General features: G+C 41.3%; 1 protein-coding gene across 18 annotated transcripts in view; it reads left to right on the top strand.

The window, feature by feature from the left end:
* LOC138172956 (O-acyltransferase like protein-like) overlaps positions 1-19,747 on the top strand; it is a 90,329-nt gene that overhangs the window by 1,840 nt on the left and 68,742 nt on the right. For 12 of the 18 annotated variants that reach the window (XR_011171279.1, XR_011171278.1, XR_011171288.1 and 9 more), the window contains exon 2: positions 551-700. The exons of 4 other annotated variants lie outside the window; for them this stretch is intronic. Coding sequence is in view for 3 of the 14 variants with exons in the window: in XM_069102821.1 (XP_068958922.1) it covers positions 589-700 (112 nt within the window). In the remaining 11 variants the exon portion in view is untranslated. Of the gene's footprint in view, positions 1-550; positions 701-7,181; positions 7,384-19,747 lie in introns of all 18 variants that reach the window. 2 more of the 18 variants (XR_011171286.1, XR_011171295.1) reach the window with 1 other exon arrangement.

Here is a 19,747-nt window from a genome sequence, read left to right as displayed (position 1 = left end):
TGTGTTTGGTTGTGAGCACAGTATTTCAGGAGAACGTTTATAAGCTAGATAATATAGAGAAAAACAGGACAGTGAAAGGCCATGGCATTGTGCCGTGTGATAACCTGAGGATGTTTAGCTGCAGAAGACTTGGGGGACGTGTTAACTCTTCAAATTTTCAAAGTGTGTTCATGTGGAAGAGAGATTCACTTTGTCAGGCTCAGTTTTAGAGGGCCGGAGTTGGAAAAATGAGTAGACGCTACAAAGAGGCACATTTTAGTCGTATGCAAGGAAAAATGTCCTAACAATTGGAACTTTCTCAAGGTGGAATATACTGCTTTGAGAAGTCATGGGTTTTCCCTCATTCGTGGTTTTCAGGCGAAGGCTGAATGACTAATTTTTGGAGATGTTATAAAGGGAAGTCTTAGCTAGATATTGGTTAGACTGGATGGCCCGTTAGGTTCCTTCCAACTGTAAAGATCATTTGATTCCATGAGACAGGACAACCAGCGTTCTAGTCCCAACGCTACAGCTAATCGTGTAGCTCACCTTCTCTTTCCCCATCTATAAGATAAGGCGGTTGGATCCATGAGCTGATTCTGTCGTCCTATGGAAGACTTGTCTTCCATTCTGGGCCTACTCTTCATCCTCACTGTGCAGCAGAGGGGCCAAGCCCAAGTGGAAATGGGAGCCATTGCACCACATCCAAGGCTTCCTGCAGGTAGTATATTGACCTGGAAAATCATATATTAACATTATGTATGTTCTATTATATTTTTGTTTATTTTGTTAAATGTTTCCCAATTACGTTTTAATCTGGTTCTGATGGCACTTGGGAGTGCCATCCTCCACTGCTGGACGCTTCTACTGTAGAGAAAACATGGGCAGTCATCCTAGTGCCCTGTACAGTGTACACTTAATAAATGTTCGCTGAATTTGACTGTGATGTCAGTGAATGGAAACCCAGAGTTAAGACAAAGGGTCAAAGTGTGTGTGTGTGTGTGTGTGTGTGTACGTGTGTGTGTAAAAAGTTCATTCTTTTCCAATATAAAAAAATTAAAATAATAATTTCCATTTTTTATTCATGCTGAGGACTCATGTCCTACATTATTTTAAACATACAATGATAACAATAAGGATATATTTTATTTCAATATAACAATTCAGGAAAAATCAGTTGCACTAACAGTGACTTATTCATGACAAAAAAAAAAAGTAATTCTAACAAGCAAAGTAATTTCAAGGATGATTTGTTGAATTGATGGGGCTGTCTGATGTTGACCAGGAATATGTCTGGTAACTTGAAGGCCAAACCAGTAGGCTGGACCAGACCTATTTCAGAGCAGCATCTGCTGATCTGATGAAGACACAGAGTTTTTGTCTCTAATTCCATTCCTTTTTTTTTTCTTTTTTGGAGGGGGGAAGACAAGGCATTTGGAGTTAAGTGACTTGCCCAAGGTCACACAGGTTGTGTCAAGCGTCTGAGCTCAAATTTGAACTCAGGTCCTCCTGATTCCAGAGCCAGTGCTCTATTCACTGCACCACCTAGCTGCCCCTCTAGTTCCATGCCATTTCAGTTACCTATCTTACTGCTTCATTGCTTGAATATCATACCAAGAAGGTTGTATTATGTGTAGGATTCTGAAAATTGTGGGAGTTGGGCAAAGAGAGAGCAAGTTTTCTTTTTTTGTAGTTTCTTTTTTTTTTATTTTTTAGTTTACATCATTCATTTCCACAAGATTTTGAGTTACAGATTTTCTCCCCATTTTTCCCCTACCTACCACCCCAAAACAGCAATCCCACTGAATATCCCCTCCCCCAATCTGCTCTCTCCTATATCTTCCGCCATCCCCCCTCCAACTTTCCAGTAGGGCATGGCGGATTTCTATGCCCCAGGTGCTGTATATCTTATTTCCCAGTTACATGTAAAATAATAATAATATATATTTTTAAACATTTGATTTTAAACATTTGAATTCCAGATTATTTCCCTACCTCCCTTGTCACCCACCCTTACTGGGAAGATAAGCAATTCAATATAGGTTGTACATGTATAGCTATGCAAAACATTTTCATAGTGGATATATTGTGAAAGACTGACTATATTTCCCTCCATCCCATCCCACCATCCACTTGTTTTATTCTCTACTTTGGTCCTGTCCCTTTTCAAAAGTGGTTGCTTCCAACTTCCCTCCCCCCAGCCTGCCCTCCCTTCCTTTATCCCCCCTCTCATCCCCTTCCCCCCTACTCTCCTGCAGGGTGAGATTTAGTGTGTATGTCATTCCCTCCCTAAGCCCAATTCGATGAGAATAAGGTTGACTCATTCTCTTTTACCTTCCTGCTCTTCCCCTCCATTGTAACCATTTCCCTTGCCTCTTCTTCTATATGAGATAATTTATCCCATTCTGTCTCTCCCCATCTCTTCTTTCTATATTCCTCTCTCACCTCTTAATTTCACCTTTTAAGTATCATCCCTTACTATTCAATTGGTCCTGGACCCTCTGTCTATGTATACCTGTACACATATATACACACACTCACATATGTATTCATATGCCCATATACCCGCCTATATAGACATATATGTATGTATACATATATATACATACATATATATACATTTCTATTCCCTTCAACTATTCTCATACTGAGAAAAATTTCATAAGTTACAATTATTGTTTTTCCATGTAGGAATGTTAATAGTTCAACTTTGATAAGTTCCTTATGATCTCTTTTCCCTGTTTACCTTCTCATGCTTCCTTGCTTCTTGTATATGAATGGCAAATTTTCTGTTCAACTCTGGTTTTTTCATCAAGAATGTTTGAAAGGAGAGCATGTTTTCTTTTGCAAAACTAGAAATAGGACTGGAATTATTTGGTCCCAACATGAATAGAATGAATCTTTGTGTCCGTTGGCTATTTGGGGAATATGATTTAGATCCTTGCATGTCTGAACTGATTTCCGTTCTCATGTGGGAGCTAGTACTGGTTTAAGCAGTGTCTGCTCTTGAACTTGGTGTGTCTCTTTGTAGCACGGTTTGGGATTCTGTCCCATCTTTTCAGCTGGGTTTTTCTAGTAATGTAGCAATTCTTAGGAAGAAAAAAACAAGGTGGAGCTGATAATCAAGCTGTGTTGGGTGAATAGTCAATAAATGAGTAAACTAAGAGGTATTTATGGAGAAATCCCTGGATTATGTGCTCAGAGGTGTCACACTCAGAAACTGGGACCTCTAATCCATATATAAGGATTATGCAGGCTACATACTGACATAGTTTTCAAATGTAATATTTTCTGGAGTTTTTTTGGTATTACTTTATTATTTGGTATTTTTTGTATATATTTGGTATTTTTTTGTATATATTGTATATATTTGGTACTTACTTTTTAAAATATTTCCTAATTGCATTTTAATTTAGCTTGGAGAACACTTTGGAGTGTTGATAGGCCACAAGCAATGTGTTGAACACCTCTGGTGTAAGGAATAAAAAGCTGACCTTGACATCAGGAAGACCTGTGTTCAAATTCTGCCCTTGATCCATACAGCCTTCGTGTTCAGGAGCAAGTCACAAATGCTCAGTACTATGGCAACTCTCTAAACTGCAGAGAGGACACAAGCACTGCTCTCTCCTGGTAGAGAGAGATTGTTCATCTGGGAGCTCCATATGGCAATGGGCCTTTGCCCATCTCTTCATGGCTGTCTGCCTCAGTTCCCTCGAATGTAAAATGGAGATAATAAAAGCACCTACCTCAGGGCTTTTGTGAAGATGAAATAGGATAATCTTTGTAAATTAACACAGCATCTGGCACATAGTAGGCACTATATAGATGCTTATTCCTACTCCCCCCTCTCCTCAATGGACCACAGATCCAGTCCCTATCCTTATGTGTCCGGACTGGAGATGGGCTTGAGGGGTTGGACTTTGAAGAAGTATACGACACAATCCTTGTCATAATGGAATTCACAATCTTGTGGGAAAGGAAGAAAGGAAGGAAACAAGTTTTATTAAGTGCCTATGTGCCCCACAAACTCTTGGGTGGGTAGATGCAATTATTTTCCCCATTTTTTACAACTGAGGAAACTGAAGCAACCAGAGGTTAAGTGATTTGCCCAGAGTCTCAGAGTGTCTAAGGCCAGATTTTAAGTGAGGCCTTCCTGATTCTGGGCCTAGAGCTCTATCCCCTGCACCACCCACCTGCCTGCCCAGACAGAGGAAAACAATTACATTATAAATGGGTAAAATATGTTCTGTAGTGTTTAAGCATAGTTAGAGTTAGGAGAAGGGAGAGATACCTGGAGTAATCAGAAAAGGCCTCATAAAGGAGGAATGGAAACTTGAGACAGGCTTTGGTTCTTGCATACATGTGGGTAAATTGAAGGGAAATGAGGGTTTTTCAGGTAGTGGACACTGCATCAGAAAAACACATACATGGAAGGAAGCTTAATATATGATCGGATTAATAAAGAGTAGAAAACATGAATATATTCATCTATGTATGTATACATACATACATATAATATGAAGGAAGGAAAGAAGGAAAGGAAAAAGAAAGAAAAAAAATCTTCCTGTCTTTCTTCCCTTCCTTCCTTCCTTCCTTCCTTCCTTCCTTCCTTCCTCCCTTCCTCCCTCCCTCCCTTCCTTCCACCCTTCCTTCCACCCTTCCTTCCACCCTTCCTTTCTTTGTATCTTAAACCCAGTTCACCCTGAAGCTCATAGATTGGACCACAATAGGTCCCTGCCCATGTTCCACTTAATAGCTGTATTTTCGGCCCTCCTGGCTTGTACTGAGTGTCCATGGTAACAGTTTAGGGTCTTCCCCTCCCAGCTTACTTTTTTTTTTTTAATTAAAGGGGCCGTGCTTTAAATCACTTCTTAAAGAGGCCTATTCACTGAATGGGTGTTAGGTTACCTCGTGCTGAGTAACTGAAAAGGCCTTAGCCTAAAAGGGCCAGGGTCCCCCATTGCATCCTGGGTCATCTCCAGCTGCCCTGATGAATATCTGGCCTCTGGACCCAGATAGCTCTGGAGGAGGAAGTGAAGCTGGTGACCTTGCACAGCCCTCCTTCATTCAAATCAAAGTCAACTGCAAGTCATGTCATCATTCCCTGATGCCACGGTCCTCTTTAAAAACAAAGGACAAACACAGCATATAATATGCACACATACATGTGTGTGCTTGAACAGGGAGGGTGAAGCCAGATTACAGAAAGAGAGACAGAGAAACTTAGACTTGTTCCAGTGAAATAGAGAGACAGAGATAGGCCGAAGGGACACCTACTGAATAATCTATTAAGGTAATTCAGGTGTGAGAGTGAAGGCCCACTTCTTACTCTCTGCTGCTCCCCTCTCTGCTTTCAGATGAACTCAGGCCTCCCCCATCAAACATAAAAACAACAAAGCAAAACTCAGCTGCTTTAGCATCCTGCTGGGTCCAAAAGTTACCCTTCTATTTCTCCACTTCCTGTGCCTGACAAACCTCTATTACGATGTCTCCATTTCCTCACCACCCATGCCTTCCTCAACCCCTTACAATTTAGGCTCCATCCCCTTACTTGTCTCTCTCAGAGATCTCCAGTGACCTTCCTCTTGGTCGATTTCATTACCTTTTCTCAGTCCTCATTCACCTTGACCTCTCTGATGCTTAATACCAATGACCACAACCATTTTTGTCTTAATATTCCTCATTTCTGCTCCACTGTGGCATTGACTTTTCCTGGGACTTCCTCCCATCTTTTAATTTCTTTATTCTTGGTCCCCTCTGATAATTCTTTCTCTTTTTAACCTGAGTCTGTGCAAAGGCTAGGCTCTGGCTTCTTTTACAAATGAGTTTATATTATAAATTAGTGTGACTCCTCATTCCACTTCCCTTCCTTCCTTCCTTCCTTCCTTCCTTCCTTCCTTCCTTCCTCTCCTCCCCCCTCTCCTCCCCTCCTCTCCTCTCCCTTCCTTTCTCCTTTTCTCCCCTCCTTTTCCTCCTCTCCTCTCTTCTTCTCTCCTCTCCTCTCTTCTTCCCTCCTTTCTCTTCCCATCTTTCTCTGTATATCTCTGTCTCTCTGTCCCCCCCTCCGCCCCGCCGTTTCATTACTTCAAATATCAGCTCTATGTTTATGACTCTCCAATCTATATCCACAGTCCAGGACTGTGTTACAATCCATGTGTTAGACGACTCACTTTCACCTCAAACTTGACATATCCCAAACTTAACTCATTATCTTCCTCTTGCCTGATTAGTTTCCATTCCTACATTACCTATCCACATTAATGAGATCACCAGTTATCCCTGCACAGAAACCTCATCTATACATATGAGCACCATATTTTAGACTATCGGAGAAGGAATCTTTCTCCTATTTCCAAATTACCAAATCCTGTTGATTGTTCCTTTAAAGTATCTTTTTTAGACACATAATGAAAAATGCTATCTACCTCCAGATCTATAGAGAACTGATGTATTCTTGAGTGCAGATTGAAGCACATTTTTCCTCATTCTTTATTTTCTTGCTTTTTTTTTTCACAACATGGCTAATATGGAAATGTTTTGCATGATTTCATATATATAATGGGTATTGCATTTCTTGCCTTCTCAATGGGTGGGGAAGGGTGGAGGAAGGAACAGAATTTGGAAGTGAAAGTAAAAAAAAACAAACCTAAAACAAAAAATCAAGATATCATCTTTATCTGGGCCTTTATTACCTTTCTGAACAAAATATAGTCCCTTGTCACCTCATCTCTGCAGGGCCTCTCCTTCCCAAACAGAGGAGCTGAGAGGAGCTCAATAATAAAAGGAGGGGAAGGGCATAGAGGAGAGATACTCCAGGGTGAGAAGACCACTGAGAAGGATGCCTTTCCTGGGGTTAGGAGGTTCCAGGCACTGAGGGAGAGTCCCGTGTGAGCCTGTAGCTGAGGCATGGTGTTAAAGCCTAAAAAGTGAGAAGGGCATGAAATTAAAAAAAAAAAATTAGAGGGATGGCTAGGTGACACAGTGAATAGAGCACCGGCCCTGGAGTCAGGAGGACCTGAGTTCAAATCTGACCACAGATGCTTGACACACTTGCTAGCCGTGTGACTTTGGGCAAGTCAACCCCAATTGCCCTCCAAAAAGCAAAAAATAAAATTAGGATTTAGAACTGGAAGGGAACATTCAAACCTGTCATAAAAGTGTCACCCATTTAGTCACTCTATGTTTATCCCCTTTGCCCCAAGAGGGATGGCAGGTTTGGAGGAAAAGTATAGCAGGAATTGTTTGGACCTTGTTGAGTTTGAAGACATACCCATGGAGCAACTGGAAATGAGCAGAGAACTCAAGGGAAGGGAGCTAGGGAACGAAGTGTTACTAATTTGGGAATCATCTGCACAGAAGCAAGGATTGCAACCCCTGGAGCAGTTGAGATCTCCAAAGGAAAAAGTACGTACAAAGAAAGTAAGAGACCCTAGTTAGGAAAGAGCCTTGGGGTTTATCCTCTCCTCGAAATTCTGAGGGGGGGGGGGAGGAATATAAAAACAGCCAAGGAAACAGAGAAGGTGGAGAGGAGGCCAGCTGCAGTTTATTTAGGGGAAGCTGAAAGGCAGTGCTGGCTTGAAAAAAACAGACCTTTCCAAAAGAAACCAAGCACCACAAGTTGCATTGGTCTCTACTGAACTCCAAACTCTTCTATTCTCCCACATCCAACCCTCCCACCTGAACTAAAAACCACCACCCTTCAGTTCTTACTGGCTGTGTGACCTTTACCAAATCATCTCTGGGCTTCAGTGTGCTTATCCATAAAACCAGAGGACGGGACTAGAGAATTTCTAAGGTCCTGCTCAAGCTTTAAGATTCTGTTGATCACTGAAGCTCTGTGATGGGGTCAAAAAACCCCAGCAACAACCAAGTAGGAGTTAGGGACCAGACCTGGCTCTGTTGCTGGCACTGTTGGCACAGCCCTTAACTTCTAGGGGTTTATCTTCTTGATCTAAAGAATGATAGTGTTGAGTGAGACCATGCCTTCTAGTTATAAATGACCTTTTTTTAGGAAAAAAAAAGTTTTCTTTCCCAGATCTATAGGATAAAGTCATAGGTTGGAAGTAACCCTAGATAATCTAGCCTGACCTCTTCTTTTACAGTGAAACAGTGGAGCATCAGGGGTTAAGGCACTTTTCAATGAGGTTATGCAGGACATAGGCAGAAATGTTGACTTCAAACCAGAGTCGTCTGATTCAAGAGCCATTAAACTTTCCACTGTATTGTGCAAATTCTCTAAGTCCATGTTCCATAGCCTAGTTTATGAGGCTTTCCATAGCCTAGCGGCCTATGCTGCCTACGTCAGCTAAGCTCCCCACTCCTCAGCAGGAGCCTTGTTCTTCTTCTCAAAGTCATATCGTGCTCATTCTTCACCATAAGTCTTTTTTTTTTTTAAGCAATTGGGGTTAAGTAACTTGCTCAAGGTTACACGGCCAGGTGTTTCTGGGTGGGTGCTAAGTGTCTGAGCCCGGGATTCGATCTCCAGGTCTTCTCAACACTGGAGCTGGTGCTCTTACTTGCTGTGCTACCTGGCCACCCCCATAAGTCTTGTTAAAATACTCTGCTTCCAGGGTTCCATTCCCTCAGTCAGAACCTGGCCTTGAAGGCTTACAATGCCCTCCTCTGCCTCTGAATTCACTTTGGTCCTGCCTTTCATCGCTAGTTATTTAACTGTCTTCTGTGCGTCAGTCTTATCTCTCCACTAGATCAGAAGTTCATGAAGGTCAAGAAGACTATGAAGAATGATAAGATTTAAAGGTCACTTAATCCAGCTCCTTTCTTTTCATTTTTAAGCTATAATTTCTATTTTCAGCTATCATCTTTTATTTTTTAATTAAATTGTATTCTTAATGACTAATTATTTATTTTTTCTACTTCCTATCTACCACCCACTTTTTTCTATGTGGTTTTATTTCTCCCCCCGATTACACGTAAAAACAATTTTAAACATTTTTTTAAAAAGAATTTTGAGTTCCAAATTCTCTCCTTCCTTCCTTTTATCTCTTCCCCTCCCTGAAATGTTAAGCAATTTGATACAGATTATATAATGCTACTGATCACTTTTAGAAAAAGAAACAAAAGCAAATGCTTTGTAACAAGTAACTATAATTAAGCAAAGCAAATCTTTTAACTCTCATGTCCCAAAATGTGACTCATTCTGAATATTTAGTCACCTTTCTGTCAAGAGTTAGGGAACATGCTTCCTTGTCAGTGCTCTAGATTCTTTGGTCTGTAACCTCACTGATCGTTCTTCAAGTTTTTCGAAATTCTGCATTTTTACATTTATATTACAGTATAAGTCATTCTCATTCTGCTCTCTTCACTTTACATGAATTCATACAAATATTCCCAGGTTTCTCTGACATGATCCCTTTTCATTTTTAGACCAAATAGTATTCCATTACATTATCATACCATAACTTTTTCAGCCATTCCCAAGTTAAAGAGCACTCCCTTAGTTTCCAGTTCTTTGCCACCACAAAAAAAAAGTTACTCTAAATATTTTTTTTTCCATTTTTTTCCCTTATCTTCTTTCTTTGATCTGGCCTAGTAGTGGCATCTCTGGGGTTAAGGGTATGCAGCACAGCAACTTTCCCCACCCCTTTAACTTGCAGATGAAAAAGCTGACACCCAGGCAGGAAGTGACTTGCTGAAGGCTATAAATGACAGACCAGAGATGGGTTCTCCTTTCATCTCCCTCAAGTGTCTTGGCCAGTGCTATTCACAGCTGCTTCACAGGAGAGTTTTTGCTTTCTTCTTTCTCCTCAAGTACAACCAACTCTGGATTTGTTAGGGGCTCATTATCTAACTTGTAAATTATTCAGCCTCTATGTCTAACTGGAGTCCCCTCCTGCTGTCTAACTTCATTCCCTTTGAGCAACTGTTCATTTTAGAGATGGAACCAATAAAGAGAGGGGGCGAAATGCAAGTCAATCTGTTAAAAAAGTTTTTCAGGGAGACAGTTGACACTGTTGTCTGAGATGACATTTCTGGCTTATCTGTGGATTTCAACTTTCCACCTCCAATTCCATGGAGAAGTAAGAGTTGGCAGTATTTCTCAACCATCCCTCTGAATGACGTGGATAGCATTTAATATTAAGCCAGGGTCGTAAATATAGCATTGTCATCTGGACGGAAGTGACCTCTAACCTGTGGATGGCCAGAGCCAAACAGGCTAGAGACAGGAGGGTCAAGAATTAAACAGAAGTTTAATTTCAAAGTGAGGGGAATGGCTTGCATTTCCATGGGACACATGTGCTGGGACCCTGCCCCTAGTGGGGGACCCCCTTTAGTGTGACTGAATCTTGATTTGTGTATTTGTGGCTAGACAAAGAGTCAAACAACTTAGTGTAACAAGAGTGGTGACGCACAACTGCAGCAGTGAGGCAAGGTTGTCCCGTGACAAAAAGTCCTTCTGTGTCTTCATGTTCATGTTCATGTTCATGTCAGTGTTTTGTGGGTGGCCTGTCGGTGCTTGCCCAAGCAAGCCCAGTTTCAGAAGGTGAGCACAAAGAATTGTTGTCATGTCAAGCTCAGGGCAAAGCTTGCTTGTGGGAACTTGGCTCTGGAAAACAGGGTGTCTCCTAATATCTTGACATTTCCCCCTTTTGGCCAAAGGGAGGGGGGCTCTGAAAGAACTCATACCCTTCTGGGCAATAAAAGAGAAGCAGGTATAAACCAAGATGCCCCAAGAGGCCAGTTGAGCCAGGACAGGATGTTGTCCAGGGGATTAATTTCTTGAGGGAACGTATAGGGGAAGTATGTCCCAGGTAGTGATAGCCATTGTTCACTTGTAAGCAGAAAAAAGTGGGGGGAGCCAAGAATGATTGTAGAGGGAGAAAATGCTGACATGCTTGAATCGGGGCCCTGGTGTTTGGGCACATAACAAAAGGGAAGAGGAAAAAACCCTAGGGCAGTGTACTCCATTCTCGTCCAGAACAGCTATCTCTTCTGGATGTCGGCTGCTTCTGGGTCCATACTAGACAAACCTCGAAGTCCCTAGAGGGTTCTATCATCCATTCGGGTACAGGGGCTTTCTTCAGATGCTCCAGCAGTTTACACTCATGAGTTTGGGAGCTGTGGGAATAGCCAGAAGGACCGGGCAGGTGTCCCTAGTACAGTGTGAGAAAACTTCTTTCATCAGTTCTTGGACTGGAGTTTCTGGTCAGCATCCTGGGTTAAAGATCCCTAAACAACACATAGAGATGGGCTGATTTCCCAGTCATTCAGGGCTAGTTTCAAACAATGCAATTAGGTTTTCTCAGAATTCCCATGATTGCATAATGATAAGCCAGGTCACATTAATGTTATGTTACAAATCAAACTACTTAGACGACTCGCAATGGATTAGTTTTGAGAAGGGAGATTTATATGTCACCAAGGTAACCAAGAAAACTTAAACATAAACCACACAAAGCAATACAATAATTAACACCAGTGTTAACTATCATCAAGTCTCCCTGTATCCGAGAAACCCATTCACAATATCCTTTTTCCCAGCACATTTTGAGTCCCAGATGTTACATGTAGTTATCTGGTCTCTAGGTACCTTTTCTTGGCTTTATTCTCAGGACAGCTCTAAAGGGGACTCTGCTTCTCTGGTTCCAAATGTAGAGATTCCTAGATAATTCTGAGTTAATATAGTTTAGCACAATCACTTAAATTTGGTTCTTCAATCTTGAAACTTCAGAGAGTTTTAGTTTATATACCATTTGTTGTTTCTAGCCTTACCTAAATCCTGTACCTGATATATATTTTGTTAAATTTATGAGAATCCAACCATAAAATGAGCACTTCTGCCTTTTAAAATTATCTGACAGATACTTTACTTGCGGGAAAATAATTTCACTCTACCATTATCCATACAATTTGTGTGTAAAATATTAATCCAATTTTGAGAACTTATAACTAAAACTTATAGTCACAGGATGTTAAAAGCAAGACTCAGGATTAACCAGGTGGGAATTTTTCTTTTCACAATAGAAGTAGCACAATAGGGAAATAGAGTCAGGAGGATCCTACATAGACCCTATCAAAGTCATCCCCAAAACCGTTCCCAGGCACAGACATCCATCTTTAGCAGTTCCCAGACTACAGTACATGCCATTTTCTGCTATTGGCTTCATGACAATTCAGACAACTATCCCTGCAATCAAAGCTCAAAACAGTAGTAAATTATAGTCCCAAGAATTTTTACCTTAAATAGCAAAATTTCACTAACTTCACTTATAAATTAAAACTACCCATATTCAGGGGTTTCCCACACAGCAAATACCTATGGATATCAACTTTCCACCTCCAATTCCATGGAGAATTAAGAGTTGGCAGTATTTCTCAACCATCCCCTTGAATCAAGTGGGTAGCATTTAATATCAAGCCAAGGTCATAAATATAGCATTGTCATCTGGACAGAACTGGCCTCTAACCTGTGGGTGGCCAGAGCCTCATCAGAATTCAGTCATCATTAATATGTTCATTTTTAAATCACCATATGTACTTTCATAATAGCCAATAATTTTAAATGAAAATTAGGTGTTATATATAATTATTATTACTTGCTCTATAAAATATACCTCTTTAAATATTTGTTTTCTAATATCTATTTTTATCATATCCTTTTAAAAGTTCAATTCATGTGTAACAGCATCCACTTTAGTGTGGCTGAACCTTGATTAACTACTTGTGGCTAGACAAAGAGTCAAACAGTGTAGTGTAGTAATGCTGGTGAGGCAAACCAGTGAACAGTGAAGCAAGGTTGTCCAGTGACAAAATGTCTGTTCATAGCAGGGCTTCATGCCTGGGCTTGCTGGTGCTTGCCTGAGCTAAAGGACTATCAATTTATCCAGAGGCTGAGTGCAAAGGATTGTTGTTACACCGAGCTCAGACACAGCTTGCTTGCTGGGCATTAGCTCTGGAAAACAGGGTGTCTCCTAATGTCTTGACAGCACTTAGTGAAGGGGTAGGGATGGCAACCTCATTTAGTGATGCTTAGGCTCCAGCTGCAAGTTCTTCCCTCACTCAGTTAATAATATTTATGTACTCCAAAAGCATCTCCTGGGCTACATTAGTACAAAATATACACATTTAGCCCCAGGTTAGACATAATGAGAAGCTTTATATCATACTCAATGCAGATTCAGATGGCCCTCCACCACAAGAATTCAACTAGTGAAAAAGACCCTTAGCTTTTCATGTGTACAGATTGCAAAGTCCCTTCCTTTGGATCCTCAATGTTTGCCTAGCACAGGCTTCTACACACAGCAATTGAATGGCCATGGCAGAGCCCATCATTGATATAGAAGAACCTCTGCTCTGAGACCCTTCACCAGAGCTTCCAAAGCAAAGACTGAAGGAGCAGATCCTAGATGGGTTCATCAATTGATCAGTCCACATTGATTAAGTATCTTCTACGTGCCACTCACTGGACTAAGTGCTGATAGAAAGTAGAGCAGGGGCCAGCTAGGTGGAGCAGTGAATAGAGCACCAGCCCTGGAGTCAGAAGGACCTGAGTTCAAATTCAGCCTCAGACACTTGACATGCTTACTAGCCATGTGACCTTGTGCATGTCACAACCCCAATGACCTTGCCTTCCCCCTTCCAAAAAGAGTGTTATGACTTTTTTTTTGCCTTTTGGAGGCAAAAATTGGGGTTAAGTAACTTGCCCAGGGTTACACAGCTAGTTTTTGTGTGTGGGTGTTAAGTGTCTGAGGCCAGAACCAAACTCAGGTCCTCCTGACTCCGGGGCCGGTGCTTTACTCACTGCTCCACCTAGCCACCCCTCCTTCCAAAAAGAGGAAAAAAATGTAGAGCAGTTCTTGACCATCCAGCCTGGAGGGACAGGACTTGGTAAAGTCTAAGAGTGAAAGAAACAATGAGGAGAGAAAGAAGTCACCGTGGAGATCTTAACCCTAATGCTTTAGGAGGCAGCTTTGCTTTCTTAAGATGAAGTCCTTCTTCAAGTAAGTGGCCTAGGTAAGGAACCGGAGAGAATGAGCTCTGAACCCCTGACAGCAAGACTCCCAAATGCAACGTGAAAGAAAGGAAGGAAACCAAGACTGATTGAGCACCCTACTATGTGCCAGTCACAGTGCCAAGCAGTTTACAAATATCATCTCATTTGATCCTCACAACAGCCCTGAGAGGTGAATGCTGTAATTATCCCCATTTTAAAGCTGAGAAAACTGAGGTAAACAAAGCTTAAGTGACTTGCCCTGGGGGCAGGTATGTGGCCCAGTGGATAGAGTACCAGGCCTGGAGTCAGGAAAATCTGGCCTTAGACACTAACTATGTGAGCCTGGGTAAGTCACTTAGCCCTATTTGCCTCTGTTTCCTCAGCAGTAAAATGAGAGGGAGAAGGAAATGTCAAGCACTCCAGTTATCTTTGCCAAGAAAACTTCATATGGGGTCAAAGAGTCAGACATGACTGAAAAAAAAAACAACAAAACGCCTTGCCCTGAGTGACCCTGCTAGGAAGCATCTGAGGCTGGATTTGAACTCAGATCTTCCCATGTCCAGGCCCAGTGCTCTAGCCACTGTGCCATCAGGCTTCTTCCTATTTGGATGGATTTGCCAAGGCCATTGCTATCCCTTCCTAAAGCGCCCTCCCTTCTCATCTCTGCTGTCCATAATCCTTATCTTGCTTAAGGTTTAGTTCAGATGTCACCTCCTGTAACAAGGTTCTTCTTCATCCCCCATGGTTTTCTTCCCCCAAATGGTTCATATTTACTTTGTAAACAAGCATTAGCATTTTGTAGGAGATAGAAAGCTGACTTTGGAGCTGAGGAGATCTGGGTTCAAGTCCTGCCTCCTATGTTGCCTGTGTGATAACAGGTAAGTTATTTAACCATTCAGTGCTCTAGGTGACTCTCTAAGATGATAAACTGTAAGATAACAAAACAATAACACCGACTAAAACCTACCTAAATTGTTAGAGGGATTTTCCTCATCAGGGAGTCCCTCACAGCAATAAACAGCAGGTCAAGTTTCCGTTCCTATTTCTTTGTGTTTACTTTTCTGCGTTAACATGTCTCCTCCCAAAAGAAAGTAAGTTCCATGAGTGGAGGGATTTTGTTTTCTCTTTGTATACTCAAAACCTGACATACTACTTCGCACACAGTAAACACTTAACATATATGTTCATTGAATAGATGCATGAAAAACTGATAATCACCGTGCTGTCTGATGTTAGATAGTGATTACCACATTTGTGTCTTCAATTTTTAGATGAATTAATAAATTGCCTAATTGAATGAGATGACAATTTCTCTCAGGATTTTTTAGTCGAACATTTCAGAAGGCAGGTGGATTGTAAGAACATATATTTTTATAATCTTGAAATATAAGTTTGAGGTTTATAAAGCCCTTTACAAGGTCCCCATTACACATATATTATTTCATCTGATCTTTGCAACAGACATGTAACAGTATTATTATCTCCATTTTACAGATGAGGAAACAGATTCAGAGAAGGTTATATGTTTGCCCACGGTCACATTGCCAGCAAGGGTTAGAGACAAGAATAAAATGATGTGACAAATGTGACAATGTTTTGAAAAGAAGGGGATGAATGTTTATTAAATGCCTACTATGTGTCAGGCACTGTGCTAAGAACATAAAAATATCATCCTGTTTGATCCTATAAACCGTAGGAGAGGGTCGCTTTTATGATTCCCATTTTACAGTTGAGGAAACTGAGGCAGACAGAAATTAAGTGGCTTGCCCAGTATCACACAATTAGTAAATGTCTGAGCCTGGATTCAAATTAAATGTGTTCCTGACTCCAGGCCAGGCTCTCTATCCTCTGCGCCACCAGCTGCCAGTTTCACAACTTTGACAATTGGAAAGTGTTGTACAAACAGAAGGAACTGCTTTGGGCTTTAGTAATGAGTATGATTTAGGTCTCATAGTCTTACCCACTCACATACTTCCCAAGTAAAGGTAGTGGAGCCTCAACAGGGCCGCAAAATGGGACAGGAAACAACAGGTGTCTATAGGTTACTTCAGCTAACATGGTCATTTGCAATGCTGTATATGTCGGGGCATTCTATCTGTTTGGGGGTCTGAGGTTTGCTGTGCTCTCCTGCTAAGTGTCCCCCTTTCATATCATTCTCCTCATCACCATGTCAAAGTCTTTGTTATTTCCTGCTCTGAATTTGGCTCTCTATGCCCAAAGGAGGTCCCCAATATGAAGTAGAACCATAACTTATAAGGCAAAGTAAACGTGATGGAACCAAGGCAGGAAATCACTACAGTGGGGAGGAGACAAGTTTTCAGCAACAGTAAAAGGAATTGGTGATGAAATGGGTTCAATCATATCAATTTTTTTTTTGCTTTTTTTTTTTGGAGGGGGGAAGGTAGGACAATTGGGGTTAAGTGACTTGCCCAACATCACACGGCTAGGTTTTGTGTTAAGTGTCTGAGTCCAGATTTGAACACAGGTCCTCCTGACTCCAGGGTAAGTGCTCTATTCACTGCACCACCTAGCTGCCCCCAATCATATCAATTTTAAAAAGAAATTGTTAAATGCTTATCATTTGCAAGGTGCTGTGCTAGGCTCTGGGAATATAAAGATGAAAAAACAACAGAGTCCCTGCCCTCAAGGTGCTTGTAATCTAACAGAAGGTCATGAAGGGAGTGCCTCCCTTTGCCATTATCTCTCTAAGATGGAAGGGATTTGTCAATAGTCTGGGATAATAAGAGCTGATCTTCATGTGGAAATTTAAGTTTTAAAAATCTTCATCACACATGTAATGTTTCATTTGATCTTTGTAACAGACGTAAAAGAGTATTGTTATCACTATTTCACAGATGAAGAAACAAATTCAGCGGGTTATGTGTTTGCTAGGTCTTTGCTGACTCCAAGTTCAGCGCTAGAATCACACAACTGGAAATAAGTAGTTCAATTCCCTCTTTTCGAAGATAAGGCAACTGATGCTCACACAGGAAAAATTAAGGTCTGAGGTTGCACAGCTAGTTAGTAGCAGAGCAGTGAGTCAAAATTCCTATTCCTACTAGATCACACTGCTCTTGTTAAATGACATAAATGGCCTTTTGGAGAAAGACTGTTATTCGAGGGAGCCATTTCTCCATGCCTTAATCCCATGCTGCCCCATTTTGGTCAAGTGGACCGAGCACTGGGCTATACGACTCCTCAGATTAGTTGTGTGATGTTGAATAAGCTGATTAACCTGTAAGGTGTCTCCATCTGTCAGATAACGGGGGGAGGGAGGTGGATCAGCTGGTGTCTAAGCTCCCTGGGTGCTCAGACATTATCTGGGGATATTGTTGCCTCAGATTTTCCAGGTAGATGACTACATTTTGGCATTTTAAGGTGCTTTGATCCAGATTTTTATTTCTTTTCCATCCCTTCTCAGAGACTAATATCTGATAATGTCTCCACATTTCCATTTGGAAAAGGAAATGTGGCTGCCACTGGTCTGACATAATTGAAATGAATTGTTTTTAATCTTTGGGAAATGAAAATTTGCAGTGAGCACGATGTTACTTTAAATAGCAGGTGCCTCTAATCATCACTTTTCTTTTTCCCCCTTCTCTTCCTCCTCCTCCTCATCATCATAATACAATTTAATGCACAAGTGCCCCTACGTCTCTTGTGGCCACAATAACAGCATATTAAAGAGATAACTAGGAAAGGGCAATTTGCTCAAGAGAGTCCATAAAAAGAAAGGAAACAAATATAATGCAAACCTCCCTGTGGTATCCAGAATTACATCATTTGGCAAACCCTCAAAAAAACCCAAACAACCCAGCAGCCTATAATAAGCCATGCAGTATAAACGGGAAATGGCGTTCCACGATTAAGGGACAATGCAGAATTTGGAATCGGGAGACCTGTTTTGCATTCCAGCTCTGTCTGCTCTCTCATTACTTCTGGGGACCCAGAAAAGTCACTTTAGACTACAAAAAGCCCTTCTTCACCTGTAAAATGAAGGAATTGCATCAGAGTGAAGGTGTTAAATGCACTGCCAGCAAAACTACCGCGTGCAGCCGAAACCAGATTAAAATGTCTTTGGGAAACGTTTAACAAAATAAATAAAAATGCAGTAAAGCAGATATTGATAATTTGTGGTTTTCTAAGTCAATATATCTAGCCTGCAGGGATCCTTTTCTATTTGACTTTTATGCCACTGACTCTGAGGTTGCTTCCAATTCTGAATTCCACGTTCCATCGAGATGGGGAATGAGAATCATTGGAGACTGAGAGCTGGGTTCAAATCCTACATCAGACCCTTCCTGAGTCAGCTAGATGGTACAGTGGATAGTGTGCTAGACCTAGAATCCAGAAAATCTGAGTTCAAATCTAGCCTAAGACACTTGCTAGCCGTGTGATTATGGGCAAGCCATTTTACCTCTGCCTCAGTTTCCTCAACTGCAAAATGGAGATAATAATAGTCCCTGCCTTGCAGGTTTGTTGTGGAGATGGCAAAACATTTATAAAGCACTTATCACAGTGTGAAGCACATAGTAGGTGCTATATAAAAGTGCTTATTCCCTTCCCTTCCTAGCTCTAGTTGACCTCTGTTTTTTGTTTTTTTTAATCCTCTCTGGACTTTAATTTCCTCTCTGTAAAATGAGGCAGTTCAACTCAAGGACCTCTAAGGACCCTTCTGATTATAAATTTATGTTCTTATGGGTCACAGTGCTGGGACGTGGCAATGTTTTTTCATGGGATTTGAATTTGGGTATTCAACTTAACCTTTCTGCAAAGTTCAGCCTTGTAGCTAGACCGAGAGTATGTGCAAATGACTGAGCTGGCTCCTGGTGGAAGACTTCTGAGTCCAGAGGCCAACGTGGGTGGAGGAGGATGGGGTGGGTGGTTCTTCCCATCCTAAGATAAGAACCCCGAACAGTACACACCTATTTCCAAAAGGCCAAGGTTAACTCACACCCACTGGCTGTTTTCCTCCACCCTGAACAAGAGAGCTAACCAAAAGAAGAAGAGTGTTGGAACCAATGATTTGGTTACCAGACCTGACCAAGGTCTGTGACAGTACTCTTCAAATGGTGGCTCGTAGGGCCTAAAAAATGAAACAAAACCAAACCTCTCACCACTGATAGCAAATATCTTTTTTTTTTTGCTTTTTTTTTGGGGGGCAATTGGGATTAATCGACTTGCCCAAGGTCACGCAGCTAGGTTTTTTTTTGTGTGTGTTAAATGTCTGAGGTCAAATTTGAACCCAGGTCCTCTTGACTCCAGGGCCAGTGTTCTGTTCACTGAGCCACCTAGCCACCCCAGTAGCAAATATCTTAAGTCACATCAAGGTGATTTCCTATGAAAAGAAAAGATTCCATTTAACTTTGAAGAGAGTTCTAGGAGTTCAGTTATGAGGATGCAGCTCTAACAACCTGACCCAGTGGAAAGGACACTAAATTTAGTCCCTTGCTACGTGTGTGACTTCGAATAGGTAATTTTGGCCCTCTGGGCCTCAGTTTCCTCATCCGTAAGAGGGAGGGGTGGAGTTCTCAATGGTCTCTGAGGTTCCTGCCAGCCTTAAGCCTCGAATTCTATGATCCTGTGAAAATAGTATTTAATGCCCAAAGTGTAAGTGGTGAAATACCATATGAGATGTTGTTTTATAGCTAATTATTTAGGCTTTTTGTGCTAACATTTTTTATTTCTCTCATTCAGTGAAAGATTTTAGTTAAGTCATAGAAAAAGCACTGTGAATCTTATGATTCATATAATATCTCTCTAGATTTACTGTAGCTCCAAATATTTCAGAGATCAGAGCCTATCTGTTAAGACTGC

This window comes from Petaurus breviceps, unplaced genomic scaffold (assembly GCF_028583685.1).
Source record: "Petaurus breviceps papuanus isolate PSGF00001 unplaced genomic scaffold, PetGlider_PUasm1.0 129, whole genome shotgun sequence".
NCBI lineage: Eukaryota > Metazoa > Chordata > Mammalia > Diprotodontia > Petauridae > Petaurus > Petaurus breviceps.
Note: the sequence above shows the minus strand (reverse complement) of the source record. Positions and strands in the feature narration are given on the sequence as shown.